Source organism: Orcinus orca, chromosome 14, assembly GCF_937001465.1.
Source record: "Orcinus orca chromosome 14, mOrcOrc1.1, whole genome shotgun sequence".
Lineage (NCBI taxonomy): Eukaryota > Metazoa > Chordata > Mammalia > Artiodactyla > Delphinidae > Orcinus > Orcinus orca.
Genome location: NC_064572.1, coordinates 11,831,233 through 11,847,227, shown reverse-complemented (window position 1 = coordinate 11,847,227; position 15,995 = coordinate 11,831,233). Strand labels below are relative to the sequence as shown.

At 40.5% G+C, this 15,995-nt stretch overlaps 1 protein-coding gene and 1 non-coding gene across 2 annotated transcripts; both read left to right on the top strand.

Annotated features, from left to right (window-relative positions):
• Positions 1–3,148: 3,148 nt before the first annotated feature.
• TOMM20 (translocase of outer mitochondrial membrane 20) lies at positions 3,149–14,877 on the top strand. The gene is made up of 5 exons (XM_004271540.4): positions 3,149–3,403; positions 7,791–7,837; positions 8,423–8,504; positions 11,491–11,633; positions 13,361–14,877. Exons 1-5 carry the CDS (start codon positions 3,283–3,285, stop codon positions 13,403–13,405), a joined length of 438 nt encoding a protein of 145 aa, XP_004271588.1. The 5' UTR covers positions 3,149–3,282; the 3' UTR covers positions 13,406–14,877.
• On the top strand, positions 3,848–3,979 carry LOC117202002 (small nucleolar RNA SNORA14). The gene has a single exon (XR_004484158.1). It is a non-coding gene; the product is annotated as a small nucleolar RNA SNORA14 (small nucleolar RNA).
• Positions 14,878–15,995: the final 1,118 nt, after the last annotated feature.

Here is a 15,995-nt window from a genome sequence, read left to right as displayed (position 1 = left end):
TTTTGGGCGTAGCACAGGGAAAACCTAATGGATCTTTAATATGTAGCTCTGTGGAAAGCAGAAAGAGCTCCATTTTCCTGTATCCAAGGACTGGATATTTTATGCTTAGTATCTTCTACGGTGCTTAGAATCTTGTTTTTCATAAGTAGGGTTCAGTAAATACTTGTCACTTGATAGCTCTTGAACGTTTTTTCATATATTTCCAGTTAAATTTATATAAAGATGCTTTATCTGTAGACTACATAGACTATCTCTATAGACTATAATTTCATCGTGTATTTTCTTTATAGTGTATATTTTATTTATATGCTTTTTAGTGTATATAAATAGATATAATTTTAGTGTCCTTAACATAGAGTGTTGGTCTTTAGGTTTTCATGTAAAGAGCCCTGGAGTGGGGTGTAAGGACATCTGATTCTTGACCCATCTCTCTGGCTGTGCATGCATGACCTTGGACAAGCCTCTCAACCTCTTTATCTAAATATCCTGATTGGTGAAATAAGGGGCTTGGACTAGATCAGTGGTTTCCCTCTTTTTTGACTGTGATCTGCAATAGCTTTAGTTTTACACTGTGATCAGTACAAACATTGGTATATTTAACTGACACACAAGTTCACAAGACAGTACCGGTCCTTACTACACATGTTGCCATCTGATATTTTTTATCCTTTTTTTTTTTTTTTTTGCGGTACGCGGGCCTCTCACCGCTGTGGCCTCTATCGTTGCGGAGCACAGGCTCCGGACGCGCAGGCTCAGCGGCCATGGCTCACGGGCCCAGCCGCTTCGCGGCATGTGAGATCTTCCCGAACCAGAGCACGAACCTGCGTCCCCTGCATCGGCAGGCGGACTCTCAACCACTGCTCCACCAGGGAAGCCCCTATCCTATTTTATTTAAAACACTGGTGATGGTCCACTAAGGTCATTCCACAACCGATTAATGATTCCACTCACAAGCAACATGCCTCAGGGATTTCCAGGCTGTTTCTGTTTCAGGATTCTATGCTTATAGGTATGTTACAAATGTAAAAAAAAAGAAGTATTAAAAACTGTAGTGTGGTTGAGAGATTCAAAGGCACGGGTGTTGCACTAACTGTGCTTTGTATAAATGTGGTGCCTGGTTTATTGGACTCATAGCAGTGACCTCCCATTTACATGGTATTTACTCTGTACAACACAGGGATACAGAAGAACAGCATGTTCTTTGTTCAGAGTCGTAATCTAATGGACACAGTCTCAGATTTCCAAGAGGCCTCATGTCATCTGTGGCCTTGTGAGTCTTCTGTCCCAACACCCCTGAGGCTCAGGACCTACCTGTATCAGTTGAGGTACACTTTTTGGGATAGGAAGAATCTGTATGTGTGCAGGATATAAGGAAAAGCTTTTTTTTTCCTGTTGTGTGCAATCCTCTGATCTCAATCATTTGCTTTGCTTTGGTGCATATGCCCCTTCACACCCCACTGCAGTCCTGTCAATGCACATGTACCTTTGATCTAATTTCCAGTCTTTTATAGGGTCTCAGGTCCAGGCAGAAGGGCTTTCGTAGGCTTTTGGACTAGGTTAGGAGCTCCAGCTAAATGTTTCCATAGGTACCCTTGCAATAACTAATGACACCAACTACCACAGAGTTGAGCCAAACTAAATAGGTTAAGTGGACAGTCCCCTACAAGACTGCCCTCATGCACCAGTCACAGATGTGGGGGAGGGGTGGTGTCTCCAGGCCACTCTTCTGACCAGCCAGCTACTAATTTGGAGGTTCCTGCTACCCTCTCAGGTTCAATAACTCACTGCAAGGACTCAGAACTCAAGAACATACGTATGATTACAGTTTTATTGTAGCAAAAGGATATAAATCAAAACCAGCCAGGGGGCTTCCCGGGTGGCGCAGCGGTTAAGAATCCGCCTGCCAATTCAGGGAACACGGTTCGAGTCCTGGTCCGGGAAGATCCCACATGCTGCGGAGCAACGAAGCCCGTGTGCCACAACTACTGAGCCCGCCGTGCCACAACTACTGAGCCTGCACTCGAGCCCCCGAGCCACAACTACTGAAGCCCGCACGCCTAGAGCCCGTGCTCCCCAACAAGAGAAGCCACCGCAGTAAGAAGCCCGCTCACCGCAACTAGAGAAAGCCTGCGCACAGCAACGAAGACCCAACACAGCCAAAAATAGAAACAACCCAGCCAGGGACTTCCTTGGCGGTCCAGTGGTTAGGACTCAGTGCGTTCACTGCCAAGGGCCTGGGTTCCATCCCTGGTCAGAGAACTAAGACCCTCCAAGTCCCGTGGGGCAAAAAACAAAAAACAACCAGCCAAAGGGAAAGACGAGGGGCACAGGGAGAGGTCTGGCAGAGTCCCAAATTCAGAGCTTCTGTTCCCTCCCTGTGGAGACCGAAACTTACCCCTCCTAGCACACGGCACACTGACGTGTAATACACAGAGTAGTGCCAACCGGCCAGACCCCATCAGGAACCATCTCCTTAGCCTAAACTGTCAGGATCCACTATGAATAAAACACATGCCTATCACTCCAAGGTTTTAAAGAGGATCCCGCCTCTGCCTCTTTAAATTTAAACTACATACATAATGTTTTCAGTGGCTATGACAACTTGACAACTCAGTTTTCTATGTTTTTCCTTCAATCTCTTACCCGTTGCACTTTTCCAGGAATCGCTCCATTTAATTTTCTTCCACTCCTGAGGCTATACTGTAACATCATTTGAAATCGTATGGTTTCACTCTTCTGACCAGCCAGCTACTAATCGTATGATTATGGTCCTTGGGGCACAACGGATTGTGACTGAACTTGAAAAGCAAATTCCATTAAATTCAAACAAGAGTCACGCGTTACCTGCATTCTATAAAAAGAAGCATTTGTGGTCAGCGACCTTCCTTCTTTGACACAAGTAGGGAGGTCGGCTACGCACGCTTTGGAGTGTGCGCACGACCGCCACGTGCCGCCCTGGTTACATCACGCTCAGCGGCTTTTACGGGAGTGCGCGGCCTCCAGCAAAATCCCGACTCCTACGCGAACGACGGCGGCGGCGGCGGCGGCGGCGCCCAAGCCCCTGCGCAGGCGCAGAAGCAGCGCGGGAGCCTCCGCTCAGGCACTGCCGCGGACATCCTAGGGGGCCTCGGCCACAGGGGCCGGAAGTGACGCATCTCCGCCTTTCCGCGTCCCTCGCGGCGGGCGTCGGGGCTCAGCGGCGCAGTCCGCTCCGAGAGTTCTGAGCCAACGGCTTCTTTGCGGGCCCCGCCGCCGCCGACCCCACTCCTCGTTGGAGAGACGATGGTGGGCCGGAACAGCGCCATCGCCGCCGGCGTGTGCGGGGCCCTTTTCATCGGGTACTGCATTTACTTCGACCGCAAGAGACGGAGTGACCCCAACTTCAAGAACAGGCTGCGGGAACGTGAGTGGGTCCCCTGTCTCCTGGGCCTGATGCCTCCCCACCCCACCCCGGCGTCCCCATCCCCTCCTGCCCCTCGCCGGGCCACCGCGTGCTGGGCGGCCGCGTGGTGCTGCCGGGTCTGGGGCGGCGAGCGAATAAGCCAGAGAAAGGTGATGGCGCTGGCCGCGCGCTCCCAGGGCTGCTCCCGGCCCTTGTGCCCCGCACGAGTCCCTCCATTTTGGAGGAGGGAGCTTTCCCATTTTGTTTTCCCCAAACACTTTTCGGCGTGTAGATGCATATTTGTTTGTATTATGATTTAGGGCGGGGGTTGTGGTCCTTTTTGCTGTTGATCTTTCTAAACCTCTATTTCTAGCTCGAAAGTTGCGGGGTTTTTTTGTGTTTTACGAATTTGTGCTTGAGACCAAATCTGCAAATCCAGCTCGGTATCGTTCTCAAACGATAAGGTTGCATTCTTAAACCCTCTTGGTAGCTTCGTTCTAAAGGCTTCCAAGATATGAGTGAATGCTATAGAGATTGCAGGGGAGTCCAAAGGGCTTTGCTTCTGTGGCTCAGTCTTATTTCATACCTGCGACATCTTTTAAGAGAGATTTACAAGAGGGGAATCGTGTCGCCAAAACCTTTGTGATCTTTGAATTTCGGAGGTATGCTCGTTTGCAGCAATAGAAGGGCAAATTTGTTGCATTAAAAAATAACTTTGGTAACTTACCTAGGTTGCTCAGTCAAAACAGTTCATAAAATTAGAATTTATATGTAAGTTATTAAAGCCCAGGAAGTACGAAGAAGTGATTATCCTATTTAATGATTTACTGCTTAATTAAGCTAAAATAAGGCATTTCACATGTTCTATAGTCACACGTGGCTAGTGACTACCTTACTGGAAAAGGTGCTCTTATACCATCTACAATATGATATCTGATTCTAGCTCTCCTATGTCTCAGGAAGAAAGGGATATGGAGATAATTTATTTTATTTATGGTTAGGTGGAGTAATGGAAATAGTGCTGTTTTGGATTCAGACACTGAGTTTTCTGGCCCAGGTTAGTCACAGATTAGCATAATCTTGGGCTGAGTCTTAATTTTCTTAGCTTGCAAAATCAGGTAATGCCTCTAGTTGGTTTTTTGAAGATTAAAATATTTGAGGTGCCTGCCACCATTCCTGACATGGAGAAGGCCCTGTAAATGCTGGCTGTAAGTGTAACTGTTGGAATTTAGATAATTTTCCTGTAGTTTCAGAAATAGCTGGGGGGTGATGGCGTGGATGCAGAGCTCTGTAAAGAATGGATTAACCTTTTTTTCTTTGGAAACACTACAGTCCTATTGTTAAACCTTGAGAAAATGAATTTTTGGTTGAAGAAATCATGAAACTAGCATTTTGGACAAATTGAGAAATCTGTTATTTTCAGAATTTCTTTTCCATCATCCTCAATCCATAAATTTTTTTTCTAGTTTCAGCAGTATCCTGATGACTTAAGTGGTCAGGCTTGAATTAGTAGCTGAATAACCCTTGAGCAACGGATTTCAACCTTTAGTTTTCCTCTGTTGTAAAATAGTATAATGTAGAGTTTAGTACAGTACCTCTGGCACATGGTAATGGATGAACGCTGAAGATTGTTTATGAATATAATTATTTGATATTTTCTTTACCAGGTAAACCTTATTCAGAGTAATTTTGCAGTCTGTTTAAAGTCTGTATGGTTGACTGATTTTAAGAACTTGATGGCGTTTTGTATTTGTGGAGCGAAATTGATTTCAGTTTAGTTTAATTTAGTGTTTTTCTAGCCTAATTCCTAATAGAATATTTACATCTATAATAAAAGGGCAGCGTTTTTCAAATCAGTGTTTCTGGGGTTTTGTTTTGTGTGTGTGTATTTTTTTTTTTTTTTTTAAGGAAAAGAGTTAAGATGTTTAAAATAGGTTTGAGGTTAGATCTGGGATTCTAATTTATTCAGTTTTTTTTAAACCTTCCATTAGTAAGAGCAGATTACCAGAACTCCTACAGCATAATTTATATCTAAATAATCACTAATAAATGAAAATTAATCTACAAATTCTAGTGCCAACTATAGATGTTTTTCATTATACAGCACTGTGTAAAATGATTCATCATTTTAAGATATATTGAGTAATCTTCTCATTTAAATGAATGCTTTAAGAATGATTTAGATTTGGGGCTTTTTGTAAGTTCATATTTTATGTAGTTTTTTTTAGTCTGTTCTAACTTGTTAGGTTACACAGTAGCACTTTGGACTGATTTCTAGCAAATCTTGAGTCGATTTGCTGATTGACTGTGTAACTCCTTGGTTTTTCAGTGTGTTCTGTGTCCTTTTGTCACAGAGATCCTATTTGATACTGTCCCTGAAAATAAGTTAATGTAACAATTGTCTTATAAAAGTAAAGGCAGAATTTTAATCTTATAGCTATAAATTTATACAAGCTAATTGTCTTATAAATTAAACCACAATTTTAATCTTAACAGCTATAAATTTAAAGCAACTAAGTGATCTTAAAATTTGGTAACTATCAAATATTCAACAACAATCATGCGTTCTTCTCCACTCCATTTAAAAAAAAAAACCTGTAAGATTGGAAACTAATACTGTTTCATTATCATTTTTGTCATTTTCCATAATTCTGACTTAGCATATTGTATTTCTCTGTTTATTCCACAAACTTTCCAGGTTTAACTTCTGAGGTGCTGTAACATGGCGATGATAATAGGGTTACTATGAGGATAAAATAAACTAATTAATAACATTTAGAATAGTGTCTGGCATGTAACATCTAAAACAGGTGCTTACCCTTAACATCCAAGTGTTCCATGTCCAATTCCTCTGTGAGGGCTTTCTCTTCTAGTTGTAGTACCCTCCCAGCACTAGGCTGTACCGTGATACTTAGTAATTAGTTAATATAGTCTGGTTATCAGTCATTGTTTTCTGCCTAAAGAGGGCTGAACGAAACCCTTAGTTAAGCAAATTGGGGGTAGAATATATTATGCGTTCTGTTTCCCCACAGTTGCCCAGTGATGAACACCTAGCAAAGGTAGCTGGTGGGGAAAATAGGCAGTCTTCAAAATAATATGTAAGATAGCTTTAACCTATTTTTTTTTGTTGAAAGTGCTAAGACAGTTTTTAAGCCTTAGAGTTGTAGCACTTTATGTAATCTGGGGGCTAGAGTTGGCCAGAGACACTGGTGTGGTTAAACCTAGTTTGTAAGTGTAGATAAGAAAAGGTTCCCTGACTGTAGTAAATTAACCATCTGTCTCTGCACTTAGGCAAACAGGTCACTGCCTCTTTAGTCATGTATTGAAATTTGGATTTATAGAGTGCTTTAAGGTTTTAAGAGGACATTTGCACTGTCTCAATACACTGAATGTTTATATCTCACGATACCAACCAGGCACTGTTTAAAAATACATTAACTCATTTAATCCTCATATCAACTCTATGAAGCAGGTATTGTTCATAAACCAGTTGTTACATACAGAGAAGGGGAGACACCGGTTAACTGTAACTTGCCCAAGGTCACACTGCTAGTCAATGGAAGATCTGGGATATAAAGGAAGCCCGAGCTTCCTTGTGCCAACACTCTTTCACACAGGGTGTACAATTAAACAACAACTTAAAATACTGTTAGTGTCCTATTATTGATTTGGTTTTAAGGGTTGACTAACAGATTTAAACAGCATCACTTACTCCTAAGATTTGTAGTATTGCTATTTCATATCAAAAAACAAACAAAAAACCAAAACAACTTACAGACTTTAGGGAGAGGGGTTTTTTTCCTTAACTAGCTGGCAGTAGTTGAATTAAGAATCATTTCTGAGTGCTACCCTTCTTCCCTCTTATTTTTGCCAAATGCATAAAAACTATGCTTTTTTTTCTTTTTTTTTTTTAAAGAAAACTGTCAAATGCTGGGGGTTTTGTTTTGTTTTTTTGTTTTTGTTGTTGTTTTGATTTTTTCCCTATTTAAGAATGCCAGGTAGTTTTCAAAAGTCAGTAAAGACAGAGTCTGTTATATTTCAGCAATAAAGCTCCGAAACAACAGTGGCTTGAGTTTTGTTTGTGTTTCATGTCCTGTGTAGGTTGAAGGTGGGAGGAGAGGCTTGCTTTGCTTATGATAATTACTCAAGAGACCCAGCTGGGGGAGTGTCTCCATCTTGTAAACTGCTCATCCTGGTGCCTGAGAAGGAAGGAAAGCGCTTCTGCCCAGAAATGTCCTAGTGTCCATAGCTCATTGACCAGAACAATTTTTATGACCCTGACAAATCACAAGAAGAGAGCTTGAGTCAGGCATGTTTTGCAAATAGAATGAATGACTGCCACAGCATTTAGACTTCCTTTGATTCCCATTTTAATAATGATGAAATGAAAATATTACCTTTCTTGCAGGAAGAAAGAAACAGAAGCTTGCCAAGGAGAGAGCTGGACTTTCCAAGGTAATAATCTCTTTTAGAGAAACAATTATTTTACAGTCTACTTCAAATGTGTATTTTGAGAATGCTAATTGGTATCAGACATTGATTTTCTGTTTAAAATATTTTTTTTTTTTTTTTTTTTTTTTTGCGGTACGCGGGCCTCTCACCGCTGTGGCCTCTCCCGTTGCGGAGCACAGGCTCCGGACGCGCAGGCCCAGCGGCCATGGCTCACTGGCCCAGCCGCTCCGCGGCATGTGGGATCTTCCCGGACCGGACCGGGGCACGAACCTGTGTCCCCTGCATCAGCAGGCAGACTCTCAACCATTGCGCCACCGGGGAAGCCCTGTACTCTTTACCTTTTACTTTAGGTTTGATTCACAGTTTTCTAAGAACAAATACCACTTTGATCAAAAAGTATTTTTTCTTGCATTTATTTGAATGTAGATACTAACCTCTAATCCTTGCGAGTGTTGTTGAAGAGTGAATTTCTTTTTGTCAGTTTTCATAATGAGCTATTCAGGTTTTTTTAGTGGCATGATTTTTTGTATTGTTTATATTCCTGGAGTAATTTTGGTATCAGTTACTAAATATTCTATTTCTAAACAGTTACCTGACCTTAAAGATGCTGAAGCCGTTCAGAAATTCTTCCTTGAAGAAATACAGCTTGGTGAAGAGTTACTAGCTCAAGGTAATTAATATTCATTAAAAGACTAGGAAACAAGGTAAAATTCTTCACACTAATATAAACTTATGGTGGTGAGTGGCTTTTTTAATGTAGTGTGGGCTATTTTTTAAAAAGATACGGTAAATACTTCAAGACAAGTTTTTAGGCATTTAATAATATGAGGACAAGTAATCTTTACAAATGAGGTTGCTTTTAAGTACTTTAGAGAATACAGTCATAGTGTAATATATAAATAGTGACTGAAAGAATATCTGGGAGTATAATTCCCTCAACTCCTTCATCTAACCTTCAGGTCTTTTCTAGTACTTATAGGAAGGAATGGCTAATATAATAAGTCCCAGAGAAGGTTGAAGGTTAATTTACCTGTTCAGAAGTATTTATAAATATTTTTACTGTCAAATTAGCTTTTATCTCAAAGTAGCTTTGAAGTAGTTTCTGTCATTAATAAAAATAGTATCACGTGTCAACTTGTTTTTCTTATTCTCACTGTTATAATAGATTTAGATAGTATTGAACTACATGATGCAGGTCATTTGTGGGGTGTTTTTTTTTCCCCTTTTTTTTTATGGGGAGACATTAAAGGTTTGCGATGGTGATATTACTTTTTATCATGTCTCCTGTTTCATAAGAAATAATTCTTGAGAGAGGTAAGGGAGGCACTAATTGTTTTTTATTTGATTGGTATAGTAAGCTGCTAATATTTATAAATTAAAATGGAAACGTCTTGCTAGGAAATAATTGACTTTTTTCATGGTATAAGAAAAATATGAAGTTTAATCATAGGGCAAGGTAAAGCACTTAAATCCTCATTAGGATCGTTTGAGAGGCTATGACTGTATTACTTTAATATCTAAAAAGAAAAGCATGTATAATGATATGTGTCTAAGGATAGAGCGTATGTTTGGGTTATATTGGAGATCCATGTACTGTGGGCATCTGTCTATTTGTCTTTAGCCTTTAGATCCAGATGGGAAAGAAAAGTTAACTCATGGTGGTGGGGGGATGGGGGGGTCAAGGAAGGGTAGGGAAGAGTTGTTCTTTTTCCCAGGCGTATGTTGCTCCCGTTTCAGCCCAACACACCCAGAGGGGTACTTAACTCAGCTGCCAAGCTGCCTTTTCTTCTGGTGGAATCTACCAACCCAGCCTGAGGTAGAAGACTCAGGTGGTTAGAATTTGGGAAAAGTAAGCCATGAGAAAGCATAAGCAGCTTAGGCAGTGAGCGTCATTGCTTGGCAAGGCCTCCTGCGTCCAGGGGTCTTCCATAAGCATACTCGCTTAGCTGGGCAAGAGCTCGTCTCAGGATATGTGAATGCAATTGGAGCTGCAAGGGCAGAGGGGAAGCGGTTTGTTTCACTGCGCTGAATTGCTGTGGTTGTTCATGAGTGGTTTCCAGTGTGTTTAGAAGTTTTAGGAGGTGTCTCAGAGGATCCCCTGTGTTCTACACATAGCCCTCTGGTATAGTCACTCTATTTCCGTTCAATAATCGGAATTCATATCCTCAGACAACAGTGTGATCCCGTCTGTTGCCTGTAAGTTCAGTGGCATGAGGATTCACTGGCCATGTGGCATCTTAATTTCCAAGTCAGTGGAGCCATTGTGTCCCCGATGGAAGTCCCGTCTTATGTGGAAGACCTAAGTCTTATATTTTCCGTTTTTAATGCTTCTTTGTAGAGTTAATGGTTTCTTCAGTTTGAATACTTCAAGTGGAAATGCTAGGTGGAGGCAGTTCCTCCTCATTTACCAGAGTCTTTACTCCCTTGTTTGGTCACATTCTTACTCAGGGCTGGAAAACTTTGTTTACTGGTTTATTATATTTGTTTTTTTTTTTAAGTTTAATTTTTATTTTTTTGGTTTATTACAGATGATAGTACTGAGGAGCAGCCAGACAGAAGAGAGGCGTAGGGTTAGGGGGTAGGGACTTCCACGCCTTCTCTGGAGGTGCCGCCCTCCTAGTACTTCGATGTATTCACCAACCCAGAAGCTCAGGAAATAATTTCTTGACATAATCAGAATTTGTTCAGTTTCACGGAAAGAGTTACAAATGGCACAGTCCCTACATTAAATTGCCAACAAACTAAGATTAAAAATCAGTGAGTAGGAGAACCAATGAAAAAGTCTACAACAGAAAATGAGTTAGCTACCAATCAGGGAAACATTTTCACGTCTCCTTCAGGCTGCACCTTGAATTCCCTGAGAGGGAGGGCCTAGGCATTGGGGAAACGAGAGCATTCTGCTCAACACAGCAGTGTTTCATACCAAATGGCGACTTCCATCTTGTAACACTTGGTTTGTTCTTCCTCTGCTCTGTCATAAAAGGATTATATGGTGCTTTCAATGCTGTTGGTATTATAAAACATACTACTTGATATCTGGCTATCAGGTCAGCAAAAGTTGTAGCAACATCATGTGCGAAGGTAGCTCAAGATGACAAGTTGACTGCGATTGAGGTCCTGTAAATGTGTAAATGTATCCAGGATTGCTTGGCATTTTTTGCTGTTGGATCTGCAGAGAGGTTGACTGCCAGTGATGACTAGGTTCAGAAGAGATTAAAGGCCTTTAGGGTGTCTACTTACATGTGGTGATATTCATACAGTATAAGGGATTAGTTTAAAGTGAAATTAGGCCTGTCTACCTCAGTCCCCCAATCTTCCAGTTCTCTATTCTCATAGAAAAGATTGTTTCATTGTTAGCAATTTCTTATGTATTCTTAGTATATAAATAGTAATAAACTTGGACATTTCTGTACCTTATTTTCCCCTCTTTGTATGTGTGTTGGAGTCCCTTCAATATCAGTACATATAATCTGACTCATTCTTGTTCATGGCTTCTTAATCAGTTATATGAGTGTACTTACTATATTTTCTAGGTTTTACTTGCACAATGTTTTTGGTCATTTTCACTTGGAGATACAGTGAAGACTTTAGGGTTGAATTTTGAACAAAGGCAAAGGCTTTTCCAGTCTCATGTTATGTTTATGTAAATCTTCCAGGTGAATATGAGAAGGGTGTGGACCATCTGACAAACGCGATTGCTGTGTGTGGACAGCCACAGCAGTTACTGCAAGTGTTGCAGCAAACTCTTCCACCACCAGTGTTCCAGATGCTTCTGACTAAGCTCCCAACAATTAGTCAGGTAAAGATTTGAAATGTTATGAAATGAGTAGTATCTGAGAGTTAAATGTTTAGGGACATTGGCATTTTAAAAAGGAGCCTAGTGGACATGATGACATCATGAAACTCTCCTCCATGTAATGAAAAGGAGATTTCAGTGCTTGACCTTTTCTTCCCTAAGAGAAAAGCATCCAAATGAGGGGGCATAAAATCTAGTGATTGTGCCCAGGAAGTCGATTAGGAATTATGTCTCTTAGTGTTAAATCTCAGGCCTTAGTATTCAAATCATCAAATTCAGGCCACTCCCAGCTACTTTCTGAACCTAGCTTTCTGCCTCTTGTGTGAAACCACGCATGCAGTTAAGGGGCCTGGCAGAGGCCAGAGGAGCCAAGGTGGCATGGCTTGGAAGTCAGGTCATAAAGGGCTCTGGGTTCCCTCTGACCTCACTTGTCTGAAGGCCCCAGTGTCTCTGCTGCTGCTGAGGTGGGCTTCAAGTTTGGAGCTATTCGACTACATCCCATTTAAATAAGAGGTTAAGCATAACTTAGGAGTTAATTAAAATGCATTCCTTTTAAATCCTTCTCAAGGAGCCCGAATGAATCTACTTTTTGGAATATCGTGTCTATTAAATGAATTTTCATCTTTGATATAATTAAAAATTAGTAAAATGACTGGTTAATTCTTTAAACTCATCTTTACAATTCTTTAATCTTTACTCATCTAGATTGGAAAGGGACTGAAAAGAAAAGAGTCCTAAAGATTTAAGGGAATGGACCTAGAATCTGTCATACAGAGTGTAGTAAGTCAGAAAGAGAAAAACAAATAACCGTATGCTAACACATATATATGGAATCTTAAAAAAAAAAATGGTTCTGATGAACCTAGAGGCAGGAATAAAGACACAGACGTAGAGAATGGACTTGAGGACACGGGAGGGGGAAGGGTGTGAGAGAGTGGCATGGACATATATACACTACCAAACATAAAATGGCTAGTGGGAAGCAGCCACATAGCACAGGGAGATCAGCTCAGTGCTTTGCAACCACCTAGAGGGGTGGGATAGGGAGGGTGGGAGGGAGATGCAAGAGGGAGGGGATAGGGGATATATGTATACGTATAGCTGATTCACTTTGTTATACAGCAGAAACTAACACAACATTGTAAAGCAGTTATACTCCAATAAAGATGTTTAAAAAAAAAAAGGATTTAAGGGAAAGAGTTGGAAAACCAAGGAGTTTCAGTCTTTTTTATTTTAGACTAATGTGGTTCCCAGTCAGTTGTCAGAATCCTCTAAGATTATCTGTCTTTTGAAAGACAGCATAGCATAGTGCTTTTGGGAAATTGACCTGAGGATGATGTCTTTGTATAATGACTGTGACCATTTACAGGCAGAAAAGGGAAATGTTTGGAGGATAGAATGATCAGTATAGCACTAATTGGTATTTCTTCCTGTGGGAGTGAAAAGAGATCTTAAATTCTTTTTGGTTTTAGTTACAAAATTGACTAACATGTAACACGATATAATGTTATGGTTCCTTTGTTGACTTGAATTTTGAGATGAGACTGACAATGATCATTATTTTCTCAGATAAAAACGTATGAAGTGTTAAATGTTGATATCTCAGTATGGGTAAACCTCAGCAAGATTTGATTCAGAGATTTGATACAAAGGGCATTTTATGTTGAACTTAGAATCCTGATTAAATGCTTATCATACTTCTAAAAATTAAAAATTCTTTTCTCTTTCAGAGAATTGTAAGTGCTCAGAGCTTGGCTGAAGATGATGTGGAATGAGAAATATGTCAACATAATAATCTCAATTTTAAAATATTTTAAAAATCTGAACTTGGAAGATGATCAGCTCTGGGGGAGTAAGGGCAAATACGCTTGTTATGGACTGTCCTACACTGAGATCTACCAAAGTTAATTTTTACTTTGTGTAGATCCATTTGTCTGTTTTATTTATTTTTCTCAGTGAAAAGTGTATTTTGATAGGTTTTGATTTTATAAATACACTATCAGTTACCGAGATATGGATTTTGTTTATTCCTAAAATGTGCAGTTAGAATGTACATGTATAACATCATATTACTTACATTAAAAATACCCAATGCTCAGTTTTGATAGGCCAAAAAAAGTGTAGAAGAAAACTGAAGAATGCAATTTTTTCCTTTAAGCTAGTACAGTTTGCTGTACATCAGATGATTGGATGGAAACTTGATTGTGTATTAAAACTGAGCATTAAAATCTTTAAGAGATTCTTTCTTTCCATTTAATCTCTTAAATATGTCTAATGTGCTGCTGTGCTATAGTAACTTCACTCCCACCGTTGATTATATCAGTGGGCCTAATGTGTTCCGGATATTTATCTCCTTGTAATTTAGATATGTGTAGTTGCAAATAGCACCAGGAATTAGATCTGTGTACACCCTTAATCTAGCTGAGTAAGCTTTGCCAGTTAATGTCTGCCCGCATTTATAAAATGAGGGAATTGGTCTGCTGATTCAGCTTCTAATTCCTTTGGTTCTGTTCAGCATTTTCAAATCCCTTTTTCTGAGGGATATATCTGTTTGGGCAACCAGCCCTTGCATTTTTTAATACTCTGAATTTTGCATGCTTGCCTGACTTAGTATTTCTGAATTGATTTTTTTTAAGGTATAACTTGTGTTGATTTTCAGTGAAATCATGTTTCTGTCACTACTTTTGTAAATTAATCTGAAATTTAACCTTCAAGGTAGCTGGGACAATATGCTTGTAAAAGTTTGTGTTCCCCTTTGCTTTTATCGTCAGTGTACCTCCTGAATCCCCTTCCAGCCTGATTCACTTATCTTGTTATGGGAATAAGGTATAACTTTGTGGCTGAAGACTTGCAAAGAATGAAGATAATGGGACCTTTTATTCTCAAAATAGTGACATTATCTGCAGCCACAGATTCAGTATCAGACCTGAGAATAAAGATCCTTGGTACTTAGTGGTGTTTGTTGAGCATTTCTCGTTGTACCGGTTGCCTTTATTCTGTCGGAATGTAGAGAGACCTTTTCTGTGTATTAGACATTTTGTTTTTCTTAAAAACTTTAACTGCAGGGTTTTGTGGTGGTTGGGATGTAGTGGGATGAGTTTGGAGTGTGGTTCTAGTTTCTCCCTCTGGATAGCTGCCAGCCTTGGGCAAGTCCACATAACATCTCAACTCCAGTATTCTCATCTGTAAAATAAGAACATCAGACTAGGTCCCTTGCACATTAAAGGACTCTTCCTCAGGAACCTTCCAGGTTTGTGAACAGTGTGCTTTTTTCAGTGACAAGCCTGCATGCTTTTTGAGGGGTGAGGTGGAGTGGGGTGACTAGTTCAAACATGTGTTGGTAGGTTCATTTTCCTAGTAGGATCCCAAATCCAAAACAGTATAGTGGTGATTCGTCAGTAATTGACCGTGCAGCTAGGAAACACTCTTCTGCCCTGCATCTTCCCAGACGGGGGATGGACTTGGGACAGTCAGAAGGATTGTAGGTGGGGAAAGAGCAAGGGGCAGACAGCTTGGCAAGAGAGGAATGGACCCAGGAAAACTTAAGGACTGGCTGGAGGAGTGTGAGGGGTCAACTTAGGTTTATTTTAGGAGGGAATGAAGACTATGTGCCCTTGTGAACTGTAGTGCAGCCCAAGCTGGGTATCACTTGGCTTTCTGAGAAATAATCAGCATTAATGCTTACTGAAGGTAGTGATATCCTTACTTGAGAGCTGATTATGCCAAGTACATCTTATTTGAGTGACAGCTTTGGTGCTTTAAAATTAAGTACCACTTTTGAAAGCTAGCTATGTTGTGTTAAAAACAACAACCAATACCAAAAAAGTTTTTTCCGTCTAGACAAGTAATTGCTGAACACTGTTTACTATGTAAAGTTTTACACAGTAATGGAACCAGGCGGTGGGGATGCTGGGTGAATGGTGCTCAACCCAAGATTTAAGTAGAGTGATAATAGCTTGGTTGTTCCCATGTGCTAATGTTGCAGCACACTTAGGTCTTTGGAAATGGAAATGTTAGTGCACATTGGCATGCTTCCTTGGGCAGAGATCTTTTGTTTTGGTTCCACAATTTGTGCTTAAATTCTTCAACTCTTATTTGGTTGGTCTTTATGTTTTCTAACTCTGCTAAAATCTTCTTGGAACTTCTCGCACTGTGCATCCATTCTTTTTCTGAGTTCTTGGATCATCTTTACAGTCATTACTTGAGCTCTTTCCGGTAGATTGGCTGCTCCACTTTACTACTGAATTTATATCGAAATTCACCATATCTGTATAAATTCACCAGTTCCACATCTGTGAAAACTCCAGGCCTTGCCTTCGTTTCTGCTGATTCTCGGAGTCGCTCATGGCCCCTCGTGCCTCTGGC

Bases quoted from the DNA above. Each gene is read 5' to 3' on its own strand.
- TOMM20 (XM_004271540.4), top strand. From the start codon at position 3,283: ATGGTGGGCCGGAACAGCGCCATCGCCGCCGGCGTGTGCGGGGCCCTT. The intron at 8,505-11,490 runs GTAATTAATATT...TAAATCTTCCAG, and splicing joins TGAAGAGTTACTAGCTCAAG to GTGAATATGAGAAGGGTGTG. The intron at 11,634-13,360 runs GTAAAGATTTGA...TTTCTCTTTCAG, and splicing joins AGCTCCCAACAATTAGTCAG to AGAATTGTAAGTGCTCAGAG.